General features: G+C 38.2%; 1 protein-coding gene across 1 annotated transcript in view; it reads left to right on the top strand.

Annotated features, from left to right (window-relative positions):
• Positions 1 to 20,372, top strand: part of prss59 (serine protease 59, putative) — a 42,926-nt gene that overhangs the window by 19,289 nt on the left and 3,265 nt on the right. Inside the window, 4 exon segments of the mRNA NM_001080562.2 lie at positions 1,325 to 1,439; positions 13,410 to 13,611; positions 16,777 to 16,867; positions 16,953 to 17,152. Of these exon segments, the coding sequence (NP_001074031.2) occupies positions 1,325 to 1,439; positions 13,410 to 13,611; positions 16,777 to 16,867; positions 16,953 to 17,152 (608 nt within the window).

Below are 20,372 nucleotides of genomic sequence, written 5' to 3'. Positions count from 1 at the left end.
TTTGGAGCCAATATTAATAACATTCGCAAGTTGTTTCCAGAAGAGAAAATGAATTAGCCCTGAAAAGACGAAGTGATTTAATTGTTCTAAAAAAGAAAGGGAGATTGTTCCAGTCGGAAGGTGCTTTGTATCGAAAGCACCTGCAGCGACCTACTGTAGAAATTCTGGGAACAAAAAAATTATTCTGTTGCACATGACGAAGCGAATATGATCATGTAAATGGAACAAAAAACTGCTTTAAATAAGAAGGGAAATTAAAGTAAACACATTTAAAAAGGAACAAATAATAAAATTCCAAATGGTTCATTTTATTTTCAAGATCTGAGGTGAACTATCTGCTGCTGCTTTCAGTAGTGTGGCAATACATCGCATTCAAACTCACATTATTAGCATGTTAGCATTATTAGCAACAATATTAGGCTTATTTATCAGGGGTCACCGCAGTGGAATGAAGCATTTTCAAGTGGACATTCAGTGGTTCATAAATGCATCTAACATAATTCATAAATGCACGAGGAAAGTAATCCAAGAACTTCATATATACATAACATATATACAACATTTTAAATGTATTCTCTATCATTTTAATGTATAATTATTATTTTTATGGACAGAATTTCAAAGTGCAGTGTATGGTGTCCGGTTTGGGGACCACAGCAGCTCTGTTAATCACAGATGATGTTGTTCTGTTGGCTTCATCGAACATGGACCTTCAGCGTGCACTGGGGCGGTTTGCGGTGTGATGTGGCTGGGATCAGAATCAACACCTCCAAGTCCGAGGCCATGCTGCTTTACTGGAAAAAGGTGGTTTGCCATTTCCAAAGTTGGCAATTGCAGACTAGGAAGGAAAGTAAAGACTAAATAATTGACTTTTTAGTCGTTTCTTGAAGACAGTGAGTGACTCTGGCGTTCTGATGCTGTTAGGGAGTTCATTCCACCAATTGGGCAGATTGATTGCGAGAGTTTGGGAAAGTGATTTCTTTCCTCTTAGGGATGGATCCACGAGGCGACGTTCATTCACTGAACACAAGTTCAGCTTAAGCGTAATTAAGCTTAACCGTTTTCATTGTGGCTGTGAAAAATGAGCTGAACATACCTTGCTGTGATTTACACACGCACTCACACAATGACCTAATCTTTTTCCCAAATATACAAACCATTCCCAGTTTCGCTCGGCCTTCCTGGGCACCAGATAGAATGATGTCACTGTGGGTTTGTGGGCGGAGCCTCGTGGCTGAGTGGAATAATAGTGTGTGATTTGCTGTCTAAATGTCAGATCAGTGTATGAACAGTCAGCATGATCGTCTTCCTCTCCGTCTCTCAGGTTGTGCTCCAAACTCCAGATCCAGTCCAAGATGGATTCTGCGTATCTCCTGGAGTCTCTGGCTGGGAATTTCATGGATGTAGTGCAATACAATGAGGACAACCGGGCCTTTGAGGTGTGTGTTAATACAAGTTCATCACAAACACGAAAAGACAAAAAGGCTGAACTCCAACCAGAATTCAAGTTAAAGACTGTGTGTAGCTTGTATTTCCTACAATGTGATACTGGTATTCGGTACCATTCAGTGCTGAAGTTTTAAAAACGTTCGTCTCCCGCAAACATTTGAGAGCTGTTGAGCTCATTTTTAAACACTGCTGATTGGCCATTTCTCAACAGAAATTACTGTTATTGGTCGTGAAGGTCACCGAACTCACCACTGTTTACTAAGGCACTGCTTACACTAATGCGTTTTCGTTTTAAAACGCATACGTTTTTCTGCGGTTACGCCATCTGTCCACACTACGCCGGAGTTCTCCAGTGCCGAAAACGGAGCGTTTTGAAAACGCTGGAGAGGCCGTTTTCATTCTGAAACGCTGCTGCTCCGTCTTAGTGTGGATGAGGAAAAACGGAGACATCTGAAAACGGAGGCGGGACTGCTGCAATTCGCTACCTGATTGGGGCTTTTGTTTCATTGCGTATCCTTCCCTAATTCGTCAAGCCTCTATCACATGACTATAACGCATGGCTTTAACGCTACTGGAAAACAGTACCGTAAACAACAACATGGGCACAGAAATGGGAGCGTTGTTTGCACTATTGTCTGTTTTAGGCACCATTGTGCAGTTATTCATTTGTTACGTTTAGTAACAACTTGACCTCGTCGTCTGTCCACAAAAATACCTCTCTTGCTTTCTTTGTCATCGCGTTTAATGTTCAACCGGCGTTTGTTGACTAACAATAACCAAATGCCGAGCAAGACGCATGCTTCCTGTTTATACTAGAACACACATGCCCAGCGTGCGCGATAGGTCACGTGATATATGTTTTTGGTGGCGTAGTGTGGACGGAGATATGTTCAGAGACGCTAGGTAAAACGCTAGTGTGGACGCGGATCGTTTTTGATCTAAAACACCATTTTAAAACTAAAACGCACTAAACGGGGCCTAAGTGTAACCACAAATACAGACAGTGGAGTGTTTTAAAGCTGTGAAGATCAGCTGGTCTGTCTTTGAGCTGACATACCAGCGATCCACTGATGAATCGACTGATCTTCACAGCTAACCACTGAGCCACGTGCTGCCCGGTTTTAGCCATAATTAATAATAATAATAATTTGTTACATTTATATAGCGCTTTTCTGGGCACTCAAAGCGCTTTACACAATGGGGGGGATCTCCTCATCCACCACCAGTGTGCAGCATCCACCTGGATGACGCGACGGCAGCCATTTTGCGCCAGACCGCACACCAGCTGATTGGTGGAGAGGAGACAGTGATGAAGCCAGTTGATATGTGGATGGTTTGGAGGCCATGATGGACAGAGGCCAGTGGGCAGATTTGGCCAGGATGCCGGGGTTAAACCCCTACTCTTTTCGAAGGACATCCTGGGATTTTTTTTAACGACCACAGAGAGTCGGGACCACGGTTTAACGTCTAATCCGAAAGACGGTGCTCACTGATCAGTATAGCATCCCCGTCACCATACTGGGGCATTAGGACCCACACAGACCGCAGGCTGGGCGCCCCCTGCTGGCCTCACTAACACCACTTCCGGCAGCAACCTAGCTTTCCCATGTGGTCTCCGATCCAGGTACTGACCGGGCGCAGCCCTGCTTGGCTTCAGTGGGCGACCATGTGAGAGTTGCAGAGAGCTAGCTGCCGGCAATTGGCATAATAATATGAAATGTTATGACATCCACATCCCACATGGTGAAAATGCGACTACGATGTGCAATTGGCTGGAATGCATTGAGGGGATAAGTGAGACGTTTCACTCCCACTTCCCAAGTTACTTTAATGCAACCTTGCATGTAAAGATAGTTTTCTGAATATCTGATTTGCATTTACCACATAAAATAAACATAATTTTGATAAGACTGTTGATAATTTTGTACGTTTAAATGCACTTGATGTGGTGTGAAAAGTCTTTGTGGGTAGGGGTGTCAAAATTAATTGTTTCTTCTGTGCACCGCGATGCAGACGCGGACAATTCGGTATCAATTCAGTAATAATCATAACTGGTTATTATGTAGTGACGTCATTTATCTCCTATGCGCTCTGTTGCGAGGGAGGTGAGTGCGGGTATTTACAACACTCAGCTAACTCAGGGCCGGCCCGTGGCATAGGCACCATAGGCAAATGCTAAGGGCACTGTACATTCAGGGGGGCGCCAGAAATGAGCGCGCTTCAGTTGGTTTTGGTTTCGATATTCCTGACACACATTCAGTTAAAGCGGCAATAACTCAAAAACCTCTTACCCTAAAAAGATCTAAAGTGTGTTTCCTACAAAAAGACAAAGCTGGTTATGTTTCACAGCTGTCTTTTTCTTTTTTTTTGCTCGACATTACGAGCACTGCTTCGTTTAAGCCCTCGCAATATGTGTTTAGCCGAGAGAGCTTGCGCTGAGAGGAGCTCTTAGTAAGGGACCATCGGAAAAGTGCTTTTTTTTTTCCCGTATTTTTTTTTTTTGCTTAGCGCGAGCTCTCCCTGTTGCAAGGGCTTAAGTGTGTGTGTGTGTGTTTTTGGTGCTGCCTATGTCTGTGTATTTGTGTCAATGAGAGACAGTGTGGTGCTGTGTGTCAGTGTGTTTATTCAAACAGCTTGTTATAGCCTCCCCCCTAAATATAACACTGTGTATAGAAAGCATCGTCGATGTACCGAGATATTGAATTGAATGGAGTCAATGTCATGATAATCGTAACCGAACCGAACCGTGAGACCAGTACAGGTTCACACCTCTACTTTTTGTATTAAATTACAAAATTGTATTACAAATAGTATATAAATATATTCATATATATATATATATATATATATATATATATATATATATATATATATATATATATATATATATATAAATTTTTTTTTTTTTTTAAGATTTATTTTCGTCCTTTTTTAGATAGAATAGTATTGAGACAGGAAGCAAAATGGGAGAGAGAGAGGGGGTAGGGAAATGTCGTCGAGCCAGGATTCGAACTCGCGACACCCTGACGTGCTATTGCACCTTATGTAGGCGCGCTAACCACTAGACTATTGCGCCGACTATATTCATATATTTTAATACAACAACAGCTGCTGTGAAGAAAATATAAAACTGTGTATGAAGAGCACCGCCAATGCACTGATGCACCGAAATCGAATTGAACCGAATCGATGGCATGATAATTGTAACCGAACCGTGTGACCAGTGTAGGTTCACACCTCTATTTGTGGGAATATACATTTATATAATCTAGTTCCAAATTAGTACTAATCTATATATAAATTAAAAATTATATTCCTTGTTTTTTTAATTAGCCCATTTCGCGCCACTCGCTTAATGTCAGGTGACTCACACTCTGCGCAGCCTTTAACTGCAGCTCTTGCTATGTTGAGCAGATGCACGTCACTTCATAACTATAGGTGCCATTTTTTGACTGAACTAAATTTATTTTTGATATCTTGGTCACACTATTTAGAGGGCCAAAACAAATTGCCTCGAACTTGGCCCGCAGGCTGCCAGTTGATACACAGCTACTCAGCTAACATGAAAACAGCATCATATTTTCTAGTTCCTCCGAAAGGCCCGCCCTCAAGAGGCCCTGATTGGTCAGCTAACACAATGTGCTGTAATTCGCGGATTGGCTCAGTGTTGCCAGACGTACGATAATTATTGTATTTGTACGATAATTTCGACCTCTGTACGATGTACGATCAATAATGAGAAAAATCCTATAATGTACGATAATTTCAGAATTTTATGGCGTTTAAAAGTAACTTCATTGTAATCTTCGGGCTTCTTTACTTCTTGATCTTCTTCTCTTTTCTGTACTGTCTGTGAGTAGGTAGAGTTAGGCACGTTTTCTATGTCATCTTACGTTGCCTCTTCTCAGCCAATCAACGTGGAGAAAGACTCTCTCTCTCATGAGTTAACCAAAGAGCTTAAACTCTTTGCGTTAACACTCCTGCTGCACGTGCCCCTGGTTAGGTCAATAGTTTTCAGTTTGAGGTTTTAAGCAATAATGTTAAAACAATTTGTGCTGTAAAGGAAGGTGAGAAGTACGTGAGTTTTCCCTTGATGTTCTCATTTTTCCCCATTCAAATGCGTCTTGTGAACATTGTTTTGATGAGACTAACTTTGTAAAAAAACAAGCATGCACACCTCAGAAAATAAATCCCTCAACATCTGGCAACATGCAACATTCAATGACAGAAACTCAGAGGTGGAGTTTGAACCTTCCCACTAAGGTACCTAGTTTTTTTAACGTATTGTGGTAATTTGCATGTTGTGTCAAAACGCTATGCGTCTAGATAATAGCTGTATACTCTCAGTTTGACTCGTGTACGCTAATTTTCCTCCAAATACGATAATTTTGAGGTTCTGGTACGATACTTTGACATTTCCAATCTGGCAACACTGGATCGGCTCTATGTCTCCACAAAAGCATTGCGCCCCTACTAGCACACGATGTGCCTCTTCTGTGTAAATACTGTCAGTCAGATACAGCTGAACTTCACGCCTGCTCTCTAAAATAAATTCTGACAAGTGTCTTTCACATATATTCAGAATAAGCATGTGTAAGTAGTATAAAGCGTTCACATATCTTTTGCAAGTTTGTTATTTAAGATGTAGAACGCAGGGAAAGCGGCGGCATAGAGAGACAATGCAGCGCTGCTGAAGACTGTGGCTGTTTACAGCGGTTTGACTGATAAATATGAATTTGTAGCTAAATTGTTAGCGGTGCCAAACAGCATTTCCCGTTGTTTACATCCTCGCTACAACATACCGCTAACGCTAGAAACTGTGCATGTAATAGATCAATTTTTAACAAATAAAAATACTTACAGGTTGTGGCTCACAAACCACAGCTTCAGCTATTATGGTTGGAGCTGCCCCTTTGAGATGTTTTCAGCAGAATCCAGCTCTGAACTGAGATTCTGGAAGCTGTCAAATGCTAGCTGTATATATTTTTATAATTCTCTGGAACATAATTAAAAATTAAATTATAAGCACTTCTCTCTTTGTGTCATGTCCTTTGGAAGCCCAAATACAGAAACAGAAGAAGCTCTGTGGAAATAGCAGCGTTTGGACACCATTTTAGCTTTCTCTGCTATAACGTTACAGTGCTTCTGGCCACACCACTTCTCTGCGTGAGGTGTATGTGGATAACCTGAAACGTTTGTGATCTCACTAACCCGGATGTATTTTTTTGTAGTCCCCAAACTTCTTTTGGTGTAAGATTTGCTAAGCTAACTCTGTAAAACCCAATGTCTCCCTTTGCATTGAACTTTGAGCGTCTTACATTCAGAGATGTTGTTTATGTCCACACAGCTACATTACACATCAACTAAAGTTTAAAATATGATATTGTAGTGGACCACCCCTTCAACTTAGATATTAACTAGTCCAAAATAATATCTGCTCATGAATATGTGTGTTTGCTCCAGAAGCGCTTCTCTCCCTCTTTCATTCAGTTTCTCTCTGTAACTCAATCTTCTTCAGCTCTAAAAGCTCCTGCTGTTCTGAAGCTCAGCGGTTTATTGGTAATCTGACTCAAGAGATCCTGACAATAAACAGCCCCTTATCTCTCTCATATACACACACGCACACACACACACATGCGCACACACATTTGTACAGCTACCTTTATGGGTTCTTCCTATAGACGTAATGATGTTAAACTGTACAGACTGTATATTCTTAACCCATAAATCCAACCATTATCGGAAACAATCAGCATTTTTACATTTACGTTTTTAAAATTGATTTTGTTTTGTTTTTTATTAATTTTCCTTCGGCTTAGTCCCTTATATATTAGGGGTCACCACAGCAGAATGAACCGCCGACTATGCCAGCATATGTTTTACACAACGGATGCCCATCCAACTGCAACCCAGTGCTGGGAAACACCCATACACTCTCACATCCACACACAAACACTGTAGACCAGGAGTGACCAAACTCGGTCCTTGAGGGCCGGTTTCCTGCATAGTTTCGTTTCAACATCCTTCAACACACCTGCCTGGAAGTGTTAGTATACCTAGAAGGAGCTTGATAAGCTGGTTCAGGTGTGTTTAATTGGGGTTGGAACTAAAATATGCAGGACACCGGCCCTCCAGGACCGAGTTTGGACATCCCTGCTGTAGACAATCCAAAAATGCTTAAGGGGGTTAATAATGTTGACCTTAAAGGGCACCTATTTTACCTTTTTTTCAGATTTAATATAAGTTTCCAGAATGTGTCTAAAGTCTCAGCTCAAAACTCCCATCGGATGATTTATTATACCTTTCTGAATATTGGATTTATCTGCTCTGAACACAATATAGCTGTTTTTGTTGCCTGTCCCTTCAATGGTAGTTTTCCCCGCCCACTGTTCCCACGTACCTGTCAGAGTGTGCCCCAATCTCTGCATTGGCTGCGTCAGATAAACAGCACAGTGACAGACATGAAGGAAGCAGATCTCACGTAACGTTTGTGAGAAAAACTACAGTAAGAACCGTCCCCACTGATTATTTGATGTATTTGTTGTGGAGTTAATTCAAGCCTTTCTGCAATGATGAGTCACACATAATGTCGTTACAAGGCTTGCGCACACACACATACCCACACACCGTGCGCTTTTAACTTTACACTATGTTTGCACAGCAAAAAGGACAGGATAAACGGTAATAATCACTGCTGTATGAAACGAACATTCCAACGAACATTCGCAAACTGCGTCACAAACGTCTGTGCTTGCAAATACACCTCTGGAGCTGTAGTTAGAAGCATAGTTCCTGGCTGTGTTCTATTCCCACTTATCCCCCCTATGCCCTTATTCATTTAGAGCATTGTAACATTTAAACTTGGAATGATTAAAAAAAGCATTAAGGTCATCTCTCTTAGGTGTAATTTGCTTTCAAAGTATTTTTCCAGTTCAGTTTTAGCGATCTTCATGTTTGCAATTGCGCTCTTTTCGCAGTGCACTTTGAAAACAATGATACTATTTGGAACATAGTCATGGCTTATGACGAAAGCTATAGGTGAACTATTGTTTAAAAGCGGAATTTATGTTACGTCTCCAAAGCTTGTAAAAACAAAACTATACAGCATACGTTAATGCTTTTAATTTATAGGTTATTTATTAAGTATCTGTGCTGTATATGACATGGGCCTGTTGGTTAGAACATTTCTGCAGTTGTTTGCATGTGTCAAATTGTAAAAGAAATCTGTATATATATATATTTCAAATAATATGGAAAACAAGTGCATGTTTTTACCAAAACTAATATTGGATTTTTTTAATTTTAAATGCGTGTGCGTGTAAAACAATAGCATTTGCACAATTATGGGGTTCTTCTTTAAAGAAGTTGTCACTCCATCCCATTTAGAGCATCATTATGGGCCTTTTACATTATAACTAACGTGACGTTACAAACATTGGATCTGCAACAGAGAAACTACTGGTTTTGGGAAACACCCGTCACTACATATTTCTTTTCCCAAACGAAGCATCTTACTATGATAGTTCAGCAGTGTGTTACATCGTTGTTTGGGAAACGCACCCCAGATTATTTAATCCTAGTTGCTTTGTGCACGTCCTATCATGTTGATATGATTATACGCATTACTCTGAAGACATGTTAATACGCGGCTGTCAATCAATTTGTGATCAATCAATCGCATTCCTTCGTCACATTGCAGTCTGCCTTAAAATGGGAGGGATTTGGATACTATTTAAATGTCAGGAAATTAAAAAATATATATATAAAATTTAAATAGTCTTTATAGCGCCTCTATAGACACACTATAGCTGCACACAGTTCTGTTCAAACAGCTCACAAAAGATAATTTTCATTATAGGTGCCCTTTAAATAGTTTTAAATCTGTTAAAAACTGCTTTTATATTAATCAGACTTTCTCCAGAAGAAATATTATAGGAAATACTATGAAAATGTCTTTGTTCCATTAAATAAACAATTAAAACATAAATAAATAAAAGTTGAGAACAAATAATTTTGACTTCATACTGTATATTCAATATTGCACACTAGGGATGCCACGGTTCTCAATATAATATTAAACCGCTCGGTACGACATCGACGGTTCAATACACGCTTGTGAATTGCGGTTTTCTCAGTTTTGCGTTTAAATAATTTATGTGTGTTTTTCTTCCCGAATTGACTGTGTGTGCCTCTAAGTCCAAGAGCTGAGATGATGAAACTCCTCCCCATGAGTAAATATTCAATCACTATGCTCTAAAGTTAGGGGGCGCTTGACCATCATTCCACACTTTAACATGGCGAGCGGCGGTGAAGTAAGGCAACAGTACGAGGAAGCGCCGGCATCTTTCTAATCTGCGTTGTGAGGACATTTCAGTTTTGCCGGTAAGTATAATGCCAATTAAAGAAAAAACGGTGAATAAAAAAATAACTGTGTGCAAGCATTGTTTTACACGTATAACCATGACTGCACATCTGCAGCGCCATCACCCAGCAATATCACTGTCTGTAGGCAGGATAGCAGAGAAGGTAACAAAGTCCTCCAAACAGCAACAATCCCTCGCTGAATCTTTCAAGCAAACATACCCAACTGATTCCGAGAAACACATAAAATAACAAAGGCAGTGCAGGTGTTTATTGATAAAGATTTGCAGCCGTTTTCATGATTGGAGATGTGGGCTTTTGTCATCTTATAAAAGCACTCGATCCACGTTACAGACTACAGTCTCGCATTTTTTCAGCACCGAGATAATTAAGATGGTTTATTAATGTTTATTTAAATACAGATATGTTGATTTGAAATGGCCAAGTTATCTTTATTAACATCACATGTATGTTTATTTTCAAGTGTAGGATGCTATGTGTTTCCCAGTTTGTACATGGGGTACTAGCAGCTGTGAGATTTCAATGTTAATTTTTTTATACAAAACACTAGGAACTAGTGGACTTTTCTTGGCTTTTAAGTGAAACAAATTGAGTATTGCAATAAATTGTTTTTTTTTCCCTCCTTAACCTCTTACTGTTCCTATTGCCTTTTGTATATATATATATAAAAAAAAAAAAAAAAAACACTTGTCAGGCCATGAGAACCGAACCTAACAGAAAATTGTGTTAAAAAACCAAGGTATGTATTGAACCGTGGGCTAACTGTATTGTTGCATCCCTATTGCACACTGTATTATACTGCAGAATGCAAAATCCAGTGCTGGATCAACACTCTTTATCGCAGAATATAACCATAAACATGACTTCAAGTGAATTAACACTCCAGATTAATGAAGATGTGGTTCATGTAAGAGGTCAAAAACACACACACACACACACACACACACACACACACACGCACACGCATGTGTCCTTGTTGCGACCTGGGCAGTAATTGAGGGTTTAAGTGGAATTTGGATTAAGAGGTGTGTGTCTGTAATCAGAGTCCAATCTCGGAATGTTCCTGGAATTTTGGTTCTGGTTCTGATAGATTAGAGCTCACATCCTGATTAGCAGACGCTCCCAGACTTCTGTCCTCAAATGCCTTTTTCATCAGTCTGACATTTTTTTAAAAAAGTGTAAATGTCTGACAAACAGTTTCTAGAAGGTGATCATTCATTCATTCATTCATTCATTCATTTTCTTTTCGGCTTTGTCCCTTTATTAATCTGGGGTCGCCACAGTGGAATGAACCACCAACTTAACCCGCATGTGTTTTACGCAGCAAATGCCCTTCCAGCTGCAACCCAGTACTGGGAAATACCCATACACTCTCATTTACACTCATACACTACGGCCAATTTAGTTCATCCAAATTCACCTATAGTGCATGTGTTTGGACTTGTGGGGGAAACCGGAGCCTCTGGAGGAAACCCAGGCCAACACTGGGAGAACATGCAAACTCGAAATAGAAATGCCAACTGGTCCAGCAGGAACTCGAAACAGTGACTTTCTTGCTGTGAGGCGACAGTGCTAACCACTGAGCCACCATCTCACCCTCATATATGTCAATTTGTTGATTTATTAGTTGATTTATATGTCCAAAAAATAAAAAAATATATTGTTATAAAAATTATATTAATTATACAATTATATTCTTTTTCTTATAATTATATAAATGTTTAATTCTTAGTTAAAGCCAAAATGTAAATGATTTACCTTATGAATATTAATAATTTAATATTGTATTAATATAAAACTGCAAAAAAAAAAAAAAAAAGTAACTAAAAATTTAGTTACAGTTTAGTAACTGAACTTACTGTAGTTTAATAACTGAATGTAACTTTAGTAGTTACATTTTTTATTAACACTACACCGTTATCAGTTTAATTGATTATTTAAGCACTGGGAATTCCAGACTAAGTTATATATTTAATGAAATGTTATACTAATATAAAAAGTAATTTTTTTAATTAAATGTTAAATTTTTAGTTTAAGCAAAAAAAAAAAAACTTTAATGACTTGAAATAAAAATATATAAATATTAACAATTGAATATAATATAAACATAATTTAATATTAATACATTGAATATATAAATTATTGTCACATTTTTTGTGATTATTTAAGCAGTATGGACTTCAGACTAAATTATATATTAAATAAATTATTCATTCATGAACTATTTGTTTATAGGGAAAAAACTAACTGAAATAAAGTAAATAAAAAAGCAATATTGTTATTGTTCATATGCATGTCTGGTTGGTGTGAAACAGGATGTTACATTTTATATAGCTCAAAAAACATAATTTCACAATGAATCCTACTCATAAGTAAAAAAAAAATCCTTAGGTTCAATCTACAGTTGAAGTCAGAATTATTAAACTCTGAATTATCAGCCCCCCTGTTTATTTTCCCCCAATTTATGTTTAATGAAGAGCATATTTTTTTCAACACATTTCTAACATAATATTTTTAATAACTCATTTCTAATAACTGATTTATTTTATCTTTGTCATTATAACAGTAAATAATATTTGACTAGATAATTTTCAAGACACTTCTATACAGCTTAAAGTGACATTTAAAGGCTTAACTAGGTTAATTAGGTTAAATAGGCAGGTTAGAGTAATTAGGCAAGTTATTGTATAACGATGGTTTGTTCTCACAAATCTAGCTTGAAGTGGCTAATAATTTTGACCTTACAATGTTTCTAAAATAATTAAAAACTGCTTTTATTCTAGCCGAAATAAAACAAATAAGACTTTCTCCAGAAGAACAAGTATTATCAGACATACTGTGAAAATGTCCTGAATCTGTCAAACATCATTTGGGAAATATTTAAAAAGGAAAAAACTAACACTTCAGCTGTATATATTTTTTGATTATGTTTTCTTGTAGATTTGGTTTCCATCATTACATTTACATTTGTTCATTTATTCATTTAGCAGACGCTTTTATTCAGAGCGAGGAGTAAAAGGATTAAAGAAGCACTTCAAATTACCAGAGAGTAGCAGTATATATATGCCATGACAAGTTTTATTTATGTATTTATTTTATATATTCTTTTAATTTAATTAAATAAAAAAATTACTATTATTTTACTTTATTTTAAAATAAACTGATACATTTTTTATAATTTTTTGTTTTTAATGTAATTTTATGGATTTTTTTTATGATTTTGTATGTTCTTTTTATTTAATTTTCATTAAATTTACATTTATTTATAATTAAACTTTAATTTATTTTTTCTGATTAATTTGTTAATATATTTTTTCATTTAATATTATCTATTTTTTATGTTATATTTATTTAGTTTTTAAATTACATTTTTGTATTTTATATATTCTTTTAATTTATTTTTTGTTTATTTTTAATTTTTTTAATGTAACTTTTTATTTATTTATTTCAATAATTTTACATGTTCATTTTATTCAATTTAATCACTTTTAATTACAACATTTTTTCTTTTATTATTATATTTGAGTGTGTACCGGAGCAGCTTACTAAATAATTGTGTGTTGTGTGTGTTTTTTTAGGGTGCTGTGGGCACGAACGTCACCATAAAGGTGTTGTGTGGTGTGATGCTGGACTCGTCATTGGGTGACCCGTACGATCGGTACGCCGCTGTGGCTCGTCTAATGCAGAAAACCTTCTCACAGTCCTGCATAAACACTCAGTACAAGAGCTTCATCCAGGACATCCGCAACAGCAGCTGGAGCGGCCCTGAGGCTGGAGGAGGTGTGTAGCACGATCGCCTCACAGCAAGAAGGTCGCCAGTTGTAGTCTCAGCTAGACCAGTTGGCATTTCTCTGTGGAGTTAGCATGTTTTCCGCGTGTTGGCACGGGTTTTCTCCTGGTCCTCTGGTTTCCCCCACAGTCCAAACACACGCGCTATAGGTGACTTGGATGAACTAAATTAGTTGTAGTTTATGAGTCTTTGTGTGAATGAGTGTGTATGGGTGTTTTAATTTGTCATACTAAAAAGCACCTATTTTGTACTGGTTTTATTTCCCACCACAATAATTATCCTAAACACAGCGCTAATGTAATGAAATCATATTTGGAGAGAAAAACGGCGGCTGAAACAAAAACAGTCATGAAATGGCCTCCACAGAGTCCAGACCTGAATATTATATACAGTATGTATGTATTATATACAGCACTGTCTGTTTGGTTGACTCTAGCTTTGCTGCTAAATGGCTAACATGGGTTTTATAGAGAGAGTAGCTGTGCTTTACGCGCTTTAGGAAGGCTGAAAAACAGTAGATTGTAGATTTGTTTGGCGCTGTGTTTGAGTCAACTAGATCCTGATTTCAGATGGGCACCAGATCTGTGAGTTCATCAACTCCTCCAGAAACTTAACCTGGATGATGGAAACTTTAAGTGGTGTTTCTGACTGAGCCCAGTCCAGTTTAATGAGATGTTCCCTCGTGTTGGCAGGAGGATTTCCACTTGGGACACCAGCAACAGGCACTATGTCATATTCTGCCCATACTAGAGCAAGCTCCTGATTCGTTAACGCAGCGGAAATGTCTGCTGAAGTTTAGATTTACTAACTCGAGTGAATCGCGTGGCGAACGGTCATTTCGCCCCGCTTCATTCATGCATGCTGTAGGATGTCTATTCACGTCTTTGCATTGATTTAACTTGTAAATCACTCGTGCTTGATGCTGCATCCAGGTCTAGTGTGAACTCACTGTTAGAAATGCTGAAAGATGCTTGATATTAACAGCACATTATTTCAGAAAAGACTACAGAAAAAAGTTTGAGCTGTGCTTGCTGCTAAAGGGGTCACGTTTGATGAGTATTTTAATTCTAAAAGTAATTTTGTTCTGAATAATGTTTTTTTAAGGTTGGTTTGTTGGTCGGTCGTTCTGTCGGTCGGTAGGTAGGTTGGTAGGTTTGTTGGTCGGTCGGTAGGTAGGTAGGTAGGTAGGTTGGTTGGTTGGTAGGTTGGTAGGCTTGTTGTTCGGTCTGTCATTCTGTCAGTCGGTTGGCAGTTTAGTTGGTTGGTTGGTAGGTTTGTTGGTCGGTCGTTCTGTCGGTCATTAGACAGGTTGGTAGGTAGGTAAGTTGGTTGGTTTGTTGGTAGGTTTGTTGGTTGGTTGGTAGGTTTGTTGGTCGGTCTGTTATTCTGTCGGTCGGTAGGTTGGTTGGTTGGTAGGTTTGTTGGTCGGTCTGTTATTCTGTTGGTCGGTAGGTTGGTTGGTTGGTTGGTAGGTTTGTTGGTCGGTCGGTCGTTCTGTCGGTCGGTAGGTTGGTTGGTTGGTTGGTAGGTTTGTTGGTCGGTCTGTTATTCTGTCGGTCGGTAGGTTGGTTGGTTGGTAGGTTTGTTGGTCGGTCTGTTATTCTGTTGGTCGGTAGGTTGGTTGGTTGGTTGGTAGGTTTGTTGGTCGGTCGGTCGTTCTGTCGGTCGGTAGGTAAGTTGGTAGTTTGGTTGGTTGGTAGGTTTGTGGTTCGGTCGGTCCGTAGGTAGGTTGGTTGGTTTATTGGTTGGAATGTTGGTAGGCTTGTTGTTCGGTCGGTCATTTTGTCAGTCGGTTGGTAGTTTGGTTGGTTGGTTGGTAGGTTTGTTGGTTTGTCGGTCGGTCGTTCTGTCGCTCATTAGGTAGGTAGGTTGGTAAGTTGGTAGGCTTGTTGTTTGGTCAGTCATTCTGTCGGTCGGTTGGTAGTTTGGTTGGTTGGTTGGTAGGTTTGTTGGTCGGTCGGTCGGTCGGTCGTTCTGTCGGTCATTAGGTAGATAGGTAGGTTGGTTGGTAGGTTGGTTGGTTAGTTGGTTGATAGGTTGGTAAGTTGGTTGATAGGTTGGTAGGTTTGTTGGTCGGTTGTTCTGTCGGTCGGTAGTTTGGTTGGTTGGTTCGTTCGTTGGTTGGTAGGTTTGTTGGTCGGTTGTTCTGTCGGTCGGTAGGTAGGTTGGTAGTTTGGTTGGTTGGTTGGTAGGTTTGTTTGTTGGTCGGTAGGTAGGTTGGTAGGTTTGTTGTTCGGACGGTCGGTTTTATTCGTTCTGTCGGTCAGTAGGGCGGTCGGTCGGTCGGTTGGTCGGTCGGTGCAACAGTCTTAGCCTCCCAAAGCTGGTGGTGGAAAGACTTCTGCATAGTACTGTATATACAGTTGAAGTCAGAATTTTTAGCACCTCTTTGAATTTTTTTCTTTTTTAAATATTGTCCAAATGATGTTTAACAGAGCAAGGACATTTTCACAGTATGTCTGATAATATTTTTTCTTCTCGATAAAGTCTTATTTGTTTTATTTCGGCTAGAATAAAAGCAGTTTTTAATTTTTTAAAAGCCATTTTAAGGTCAAAATTATTAGCCCCTTTAAGCCATATATGTTTTCTCGATAATCTACAGCACAGGTGTCAATTCCAGTTCCTGGAGGGCCGCAGCTCTGCACAGTTTAGTTCCAAACCTGCTCCAAAACACTTATCTGTAGCTTTCAAACCAGACTGAAGAACTCAGTTAGTTTGATCAGGTGTGTTTAATTAGGGTTAAAGCTAAACTGTGCAGAGTTTCGGCCATCCAGGAACTGGAATTGACACATGTGGTCTACAGAATAAACCATCATTATACAATAACTTGCCTAATTACCCTAAGTCTTTAAATGTAACTTTAAGCTGTATAGAAGTGTCTTGAAGAATATCTAGTAAAATATTATTTACTGTCATCCTGACAAAGATAAAATAAATCGGTTATTAGAGATGAGTCATTAAAACTATTACGTTTAGAAATGTGTTGAATAATAAAAAAAAATCTTCTCTCTGTTAAACAAAAATTGGGGGAAAAAATAAAAAAGGGGGACTAATAATTCTGACTTCAACTTTAAATGAAATATTCAGCAAAAGAGACTTTGTAAGAAATTCTGTATTATTATATAAAAATCAGGCTGAATTAAATGTTTGTTCAGGACGGCAGTGGGTGTACCAGACGTGCACTGAATTTGGGTTTTACCAGAGCACCGATTCGCCAAACCAACCCTTCAGTGGATTTCCGTTAGGGTGAGTGTATTTTGTGCACAGCTCTGCTCCTGAGGGTTGTTTCTGAACACTTTGAACACATTTCTTTCTGTTTTCTCCTCTTCAGGTATCACCTCCAGCAGTGTGCTGATATTTATAACCTGAGCACATCACTGGACGAGGCCATTCAGCAGACCAATGAGGAATATGGAGGATATGACATCAAATCCACACGCATCGTCTTCCCCAATGGATCCATTGATCCGTGGCATGCTCTCGGAGTGACAAAGGACATCTCTGGTGACCTTCCCGCCGTCTTCATCAAAGGTCTGTTCACCTTCTTTATGTAGATGTCAGTCATTTTTTATTTGGTTTATTATTCATTATTTTTCATGGCTTAATTATTCATGGTTGACTTCTAATTTAAGATTACTATTATTATTATTATTCATTTTAATTATTTTTTTTATTTATGCATTATTTTAACAAGTAAATTTGCTGATTCCAATACCAATTTTTGACAAAGAAATTGTCAGATTGTAAACCAGGGGTGGGGACCGTCTGGCCTCCGGGAACGTGAGACCATTTGATCCGCCCCCATCAGGAAAAAATAAATAAATCTGGAAAAAATAAATAAATAAATAATGTTATTGAAAGTGATAGTTGTACACCACGGGTGGCCGACCCTGTTCCTGGAGAGCCACCTTCCTGCAGATTTCAGTTGCAACCCATATCAAACACACCTGCCTGTAATTATCACATGGTGTTCAGGTCCTAATTAATTGGTTCGGGTGTGTTTGATATGGGTAGCAACTGAAAGGTGCTCTCCAGAAACAGTGTTGGCCACCCCTGTTGTACACATTTGTTGCTCTGCAAAGCTCAGTTTCACATGAAAATGACTAAAAGCATGTGCTGTAATGTAACGTTTGCAGCACGGGATGTGCATCATTCCTTGATGTACATTCGAATCATTCATATTTTTAATAGCGCAAATGAGACCGCATGGTGTGCTTCTGTGTGTGTGTGTGTGTGTGTGCGCGCTTAGCCTCGGAGACCATAGATATATACACTAGATGTCGCATAGGGACCCTGAGCATGCGTCAATAGCACCGCCACATTGGTACAGTGCTCCCAGGACAAATGTCATTCAACCGCACTAGTCAAGACAGTGTTATTACGTGAAGATGCGGGACTTTAGCGCTGTCTACGGGTGTAGTAATGAGCAAACAAAGAAAGCAAAGCACAAAGGCAAAACATTTCATAGGTAATATTAAGTTTATTTCTATTTTTGTATGTTCTGAACTTTTGTGCTAATCAGGTAACGTTATTGATGATAACAGTCACTTACTGCATTCACCATACGGCAAAGCAGCTCCAACTCGCACTAAACACTCGGCTTATGCTAGTTTTGTTGAATAAAATCAGCAAACAATGCAACAGATGCTGCGCTGCCAGAAACTTGTATTATTGTCGGCTAACGTTAGTGAAAGAGTCGTTCAGGGGTTCATTCACAAGCGAATCGCTCCCTCCGTTAGTATGAGAAGTGAAAGCGGTAGAGGAGCTGTGTTTCAGGACATGATTAGATCAAATTTAACAGGGAGGGTGAATAGTACATTTCTGTACACACAAACACAAGCTTTTTGTCAGGAATGCCCGTGCGGTCACTGATCCATCAATGAAGAAAAGTGATGTAATATTATAATTTTCGTAATTAGAAAAAAAAATTACAAACTAACATCCAGGAAAACTCCCGATCATAGATATATGTGTATATGTGTATATCTCTGGCTTTGGATGGCCACAGTCCTCCACTGTACCTTGGTCCTGCATTCATTTCAAAGGAGCGCTACCCTGTAGCAAGATGGCGGCGCTATTGACGCATTTCGTACAATAGACAACAATAGGCCAGGCGATATCTAGTGTATATATCTATGCTCGGAGTCGAGCAGAGCACACACATCTAACGCCATCTTAATGTGAGCACTTTAATGGTCAAATACATGCACATTTGTGTCAGGGCGTGGTGTTTAGTGATTATTCATATTAACCCTCATTTGTGTAACAAACAAACATGTTGAGAATCAAAAGACATGAAAAAGAGAAACCATATCAGAGCCACACTATTCTTTTTTTCCATCAAATTTTTCTTTTATTTTGTATTTTTTTAACACAGAAAAACATACCGTAGACAATCAGCATAAAACAAAATATGTAGATATACATATATAAACCAATATACAAGTTGTTAAATAATATTATTAATAATAGCGTCAGCCGTGACAACAATATTGTCAGTAAAAAGAAAAAAACTGAAGAATAATGACAAGGACATACTAACGCAAATAAAAATGACAAAAAAATAAATTAATACATATACACATATATACATATGCACACATATATACATACACATACATATATGCATATACACGTACAAACAAACACCCATACACACAAATATGCATACATAAACACATACACACACATACATATAGCCATATACATATGCGCACATACATGCATATAAATAAAACAAATTTCAAAACCAAAAAGGCAATAAGCCAAATCTGTACTTAGGGTTAAGTAAGGTTAAAATGAAGCCAATCAAAAATAAACAATTAAATAGAAGAATGGTGATATACGCATAGAGATAGGTATTTAAATCTGTGCTGAAAAAGGTCTACGACAATGAAAGTTATTAGAAGCCCAAACAGGGAACCTTAAATTACTATAAAAAGTGAAACAAAGAGAAAAAAAAATAAATAAACATAATTAAATTATACAATAATAAAACAAAATGATAATAAATAAGGGGGTGCCTGGAGCCAGAAGTTCATGCTTTTTGATGTCTCGTTGATTCAAGTTAGTAAATCTTTAAGTCTGTCTAAAGTTTGCGCGCAAAGTCTGATGGTGTCCTCTGTTGCACCGTGGATGCGAGCAGTGGACATTTCCATATATACAATGTCAATAAAAGTATGAATCCAAAAATGATGATTAAGAGAATGAGGGGGCTTCCATCTTGTTGCAACTATTTTCCAGAGCCACACTATTCTTAAAGAGACAGCACGCCATTATTATTACACAAACAACAAAAGGACAAAATTCCTCACTGCTCTTGACTGAAGGAATTGTGTAGCTAAAGTTTTTTTCTTACAGTGAAGATGCTTAAAGCACAGTTTGTTTCATATTTTTATTCTATTGAATTTATTTCCCTTTCCTTATTTACAGGGTGTAAAATAACTGTGCATATATAAAATCTGTTTTATTTGCCCTCCTGAATTATTAGCGACTCTTTCCCCCCAATTTTTGTTTACTGGAAAGATTTATTTTCAACCCATTTTTAAACATAACAGATTTAATAACTCATCTCTAATAACTGATTTCTTTCATCTTTGCTATGATGACAGTACATTATATTTTACTAAATATTTTTAAGATACTAGTATTCAGCTTAAAGTGACATTCAAAGGCTTGCCTAAGTGTAATTAGGCAAGTCATTGTTTAACAGCTACACCTCTCTTTTCACCCTGATGATCCCTCGGCTCCA

This window comes from Danio rerio, chromosome 15 (assembly GCF_049306965.1).
Source record: "Danio rerio strain Tuebingen ecotype United States chromosome 15, GRCz12tu, whole genome shotgun sequence".
NCBI classification, from domain to species: Eukaryota; Metazoa; Chordata; class Actinopteri; order Cypriniformes; family Danionidae; genus Danio; species Danio rerio.
Note: the sequence above shows the minus strand (reverse complement) of the source record. Positions and strands in the feature narration are given on the sequence as shown.